The following is a 4913-nucleotide window of genomic DNA, read 5'->3' as shown; positions in this document are numbered from 1 at the left end:
CCTTTCCTGCTGATCCTCGTGATAAACTGTCACGATGACGTTGTCTTAAAGTCGACCTTTCCTGCTGATCCTCGTGATAAACTGTCACGATGACGTTGTCTTAAAGTCGACCTTTCCTGCTGATCCTCGTGATAAACTGTCACGATGACGTTGTCTTAAAGTCGACCTTTCCTGCTGATCCTCGTGATAAACTGTCACGATGACGTTGTCTTAAAGTCGACCTTTCCTGCTGATCCTCGTGATAAACTGTCACGATGACGTTGTCTTAAAGTCGACCTTTTCTGCTGATCCTCGTGATAAACTGTCACGATGACGTTGTCTTAAAGTCGACCTTTCCTGCTGATCCTCGTGATAAACTGTCACGATGACGTTGTCTTAAAGTCGACCTTTCCTGCTGATCCTCGTGATAAACTGTCACGATGACGTTGTCTTAAAGTCGACCTTTCCTGCTGATCCTCGTGATAAACTGTCACGATGACGTTGTCTTAAAGTCGACCTTTTCTGCTGATCCTCGTGATAAACTGTCACGATGACGTTGTCTTAAAGTCGACCTTTCCTGCTGATCCACGTGATAAACTGTCACGATGACGTTGTCTTAAAGTCGACCTTTCCTGCTGATCCTCGTGATAAACTGTCACGATGACGTTGTCTTAAAGTCGACCTTTCCTGCTGATCCTCGTGATAAACTGTCACGATGACGGATGCTCAAACTACACGTGGTCAAAGTGTCAGATCATCAGGTGGAGTAATCCCAGGATGAGTCTGCAGAGGACGCTAAACGGCGTGTTCTGAAAATCACGCCATAGTTCCTGATATGATGTGTGTGTGTCTGTGTGTGTGTGTCTGTTGTGTCTGTGTGTGTGTGTGTATGTGTGTCTGTGTGTGCGTCTGTTGTGTGTCTGTGTCTGTGTGTGCGTCTGTTGTGTCTGTGTGTCTGTGTGTGTGTGTGTGTCTGTTGTGTCTGTGTGTGTGTGTGTGTGTGCGTCTGTTGTGTCTGTGTCTGTTGTGTGTGTGTCTGTGTGTGTGTGTGTGTCTGTTGTGTCTGTGTGTGTGTGTGTGCGTCTGTTGTGTGTGTGTCTGTTAGAGAACCAGCTCAAAGGAAACACTGTGAGTTAAAGAAAACAGCGCTCGACAAGAAACACGCCGACCCAGCTCCCCGTCTCTCTTCCACGAGGTGAACAGGTGAACAGGTGAACAGGTGAACAGGTGAACAGGTGAACAGGTGAACAGGTGAGTTAAATCATCACCATGTGACCTTCAATCCAGACACTCAATAAGATCCCACAACGATCAGAAACAATAACCCCAAAATATATGAGCCCTCACACAGCAGGGAGCGGTTTCATCTCGTCTGAACGTCGTCATGGTAACGACTTGTAAACACTTCAGTCCACACGCAGGCCGGTTCGTCTGACACGTAGCTTCTTCTCTGCGTTTGACCTCTCGTACACAACCGCCGGTTTAGGTCACTGAAAATAAAGGGGGATCTGAAATGTCCCCTGTGGGGATCAATAAAAGTAAATCTTAATCTTGAAAACACACCTTCTGTAAAACTCCTTCCAGGGTGAAGACGTTCAGACAGGGAGGAGGAAAACATCTGTTTTAAAACGTGTGGAGTAGGGCTGGGACTCTTTGGGAGTGTCACACTTAAGATTCAGAATCTATTTTGGATTCAAACGGTTCTGGATTCATGATCCAAAGTTTATCTGTGAGTAAATACTTCAGGATCATCTGTGAGACGGGCGTTCTACAAAGAGCTCGCCTTAGCACTGAGCACGAAGTGACTGATTAGCTTAGATTCTTGGAATTGATTTTGAATCTCGATTTTTACAGAAATCGATGTTTTTTCCCGCTCTATGTGGAAGAGCGGATTGGCTCCATCCTGATACAGATGTTCCATCAGATCTGTCCCCTCTCTGTTCAGGATTCATAATCTGAACCTGAGAGGAAGAATGAAGACGACATCATTTGACATGAAGCCGGGGGCGACTAAGGAGTCTGTTGGGGCCCAAAGCTAAATACCCTGGGGGCCCCTCCAACCAGCATTCACCGCCATTACGTCAAAGAATTATCTGACACCAACGGCCACTTTAAGTGACACGTTTCAGGAACACTGAGTGCTGTGAGACGGGGCCCCCTTAGGGAGGTTTTCGACTGTCATTATAAAATGTGCACTGGTCTGGGGCTCCAAGCAGTCTCCTTCCTTTCCAGCACCTCTGAAGCTGTTTGTAAACAATAACACTGTTATTTTAATGAACTGTAGTGTCTGAAAGCCCCCCCCCCCCCCCCCCCCCCCCATCAAAGAATCACACTGACAGCAAACACATTTAGACAATGTGCAGGAGCACGTCCCTGCTTACAGCTGAGTTCTGTGTGTCTGATCTTCAGTGTATTTCAGCTCCTCTGCTCATATTAAAACATCCCAAAACCTGACAGCAGAGGAGACATCTTCCATTCACAGCGTCACAGCATCAAGTGCTCTCTGTCCCTTTAATGTGAAGTCTGTTGTGTGGGTTTGTTTTGTCTCTCCACGCCGGCCTGTCAGCCTCGGGTGGGCGGAGCCTCATTATCTAATCAGGCACCAAACACCATTAAGCAAAACAAAGCTAGGTGTGCGTTCACCTTTTCAAACTCAATGACGTCAGAAACTTGGAGTGAGGCTCTGCAGCCCGGTGGCATCGAACCCGGACGGTCCGAGCTGTACATCAACTAACTTTACTCAGAGGAGCTAACCGGCTAACAATAGCATGACCAATGTGTCGTGTTTACTACAAAGTACAAACACTTCTGTTAGCATGCTACCTGCTAAACCAGCTGAGACTCAGGTGTAATAACTCAAACTGTAACCAACACAATACACCCAGCTGAGACTCTCAGGTGTAATAACTCAAACTGTAACCAACACAATACACCCAGCTGAGACTCTCAGGTGTAATAACTCAAACTGTAACCAACACAATACACCCAGCTGAGACTCTCAGGTGTAATAACTCAAACTGTAACCAACACAATACACCCAGCTGAGACTCTCAGGTGTAATAACTCAAACTGTAACCAACACAATACACCCAGCTGAGACTCAGGTGTAATAACTCAAACTGTAACCAACACAATACACCCAGCTGAGACTCTCAGGTGTAATAACTCAAACTGTAACCAACACAATACACCCAGCTGAGACTCTCAGGTGTAATAACTCAAACTGTAACCAACACAATACACCCAGCTGAGACTCTCAGGTGTAATAACTCAAACTGTAACCAACACAATACACCCAGCTGAGACTCTCAGGTGTAATAACTCAAACTGTAACCAACACAATACACCCAGCTGAGACTCAGGTGTAATAACTCAAACTGTAACCAACACAATACACCCAGCTGAGACTCTCAGGTGTAATAACTCAAACTGTAACCAACACAATACACCCAGCTGAGACTCAGGTGTAATAACTCAAACTGTAACCAACACAATACACCCCCCCAACGGACTGCTGACGCTGTAACGTCATGTCGCATTTTTAATTATTCTGTTTTAAAACTGTTGACTGTCTACAATAGAGCTCATCCTTTATATATACCAACATAACATTTAGTCACAGCCGTCAGAGAGCCTCGATGCTCTTATTACAGACGGAGGAATCGAGACATGACACTGTTTTTTTGGGGAGACAACATTTGTCATAACACCGGCCCTGACTGTTTCCCATCCCAGAGCCCTGAAGTTGGATTCCAACTTTTCCCGCCCCAAAAGTCTAAGAAACTGTCCCTACGCTCCTCTCACCGGGCCGACAGCAGCCTGGTCGGTCACCGGAGCCCTCCTCTTACTCACCGGCCCTGGTGGTGTCCGTTAGGTCGTGGTTGGCGGCGCTCCGGGGAAACTCCTTCAGCTTCCTGCCGCTGAGGTTCAGACACCCGGTGGCCGAGGCTTCGTCCAGTGCCCGGTCAAGAGACCGGTTCCAAGGCGCGGGACCCGCCGAGCCCAGTCCGTTATTGTTCCCTACTAAAACATTCCCAGAACCACCGCCGCTGCCGCCTCCAATCGAGAAGTTTAGTCCGGTGTTGTCCGCAGACCCCAGCAACACCGAGGCCGCCATTATACACTCCGGTTGGTTAGCTCACGATGCTAACGGCTAACTCTCCCACCCTAAACTCCAGAGGAGCGCATGCGCAGAGCGGCGTTCAAAGGGAAGAGGGCTGGACGACAGATTATTCTTTTTATCAACACACCAAGTACAACAAATACTACATAGTACAACACTAAACCAGTACAGCTAATACTACACCAGTACAGTAAAACTCTAAACCAGTACAGCTAATACTACACCAGTACAGTACAACACTAAACCAGTACAGCTAATACTACACCAGTACAGTAAAACTCTAAACCAGTACAGCTAATACTACACCAGTACAGTAAAACTCTAAACCAGTACAGCTAATACTACACCAGTACAGTAAAACACTAAACCAGTACAGCTAATACTACACCAGTACAGTAACACTCTAAACCACTACAGCTAATACTCCACCAGTACAGTAAAACTCTAAACCAGTACAGCTAATACTACACCAGTACAGTAAAACTCTAAACCAGTACAGCTAATACTACACCAGTACAGTAAAACACTAAACCAGTACAGCTAATACTACACCAGTACAGTACAACACTAAACCAGTACAACTAATACTACACCAGTACAGTAAAACTCTAAACCAGTACAGCTAATACTACACCAGTACTGTAAAACACTAAACCAGTACAGCTAATATGGTACTACACCAGTACAGTAAAACTCTAAACCAGTACAGCTAATACTACACCAGTACAGGTAAACTCTACACCAGTACATATAATATGGTACTATACACCAGCTACACCAGTACAGTAAAACACTAAACCAGTACAGCAAA

General features: G+C 46.1%; 1 protein-coding gene across 1 annotated transcript in view; it reads right to left on the bottom strand.

The window, feature by feature from the left end:
* The window catches only part of lrch3 (leucine-rich repeats and calponin homology (CH) domain containing 3), a gene marked incomplete in the record, with an annotated part of 34766 nt that extends 30614 nt beyond the window's left edge, over positions 1 to 4152 (bottom strand). Inside the window, 1 exon segment of the mRNA XM_065959983.1 lies at positions 3832 to 4152. Within this exon segment, the coding sequence (XP_065816055.1) occupies positions 3832 to 4096 (265 nt within the window).
* Between the last annotated feature and the right edge of the window lie 761 nt (positions 4153 to 4913).

Source organism: Labrus bergylta, chromosome 11, assembly GCF_963930695.1.
Source record: "Labrus bergylta chromosome 11, fLabBer1.1, whole genome shotgun sequence".
In the NCBI taxonomy this organism is placed as follows: Eukaryota; Metazoa; Chordata; class Actinopteri; order Labriformes; family Labridae; genus Labrus; species Labrus bergylta.
This window is presented reverse-complemented; position numbering and strand designations above follow the sequence as displayed.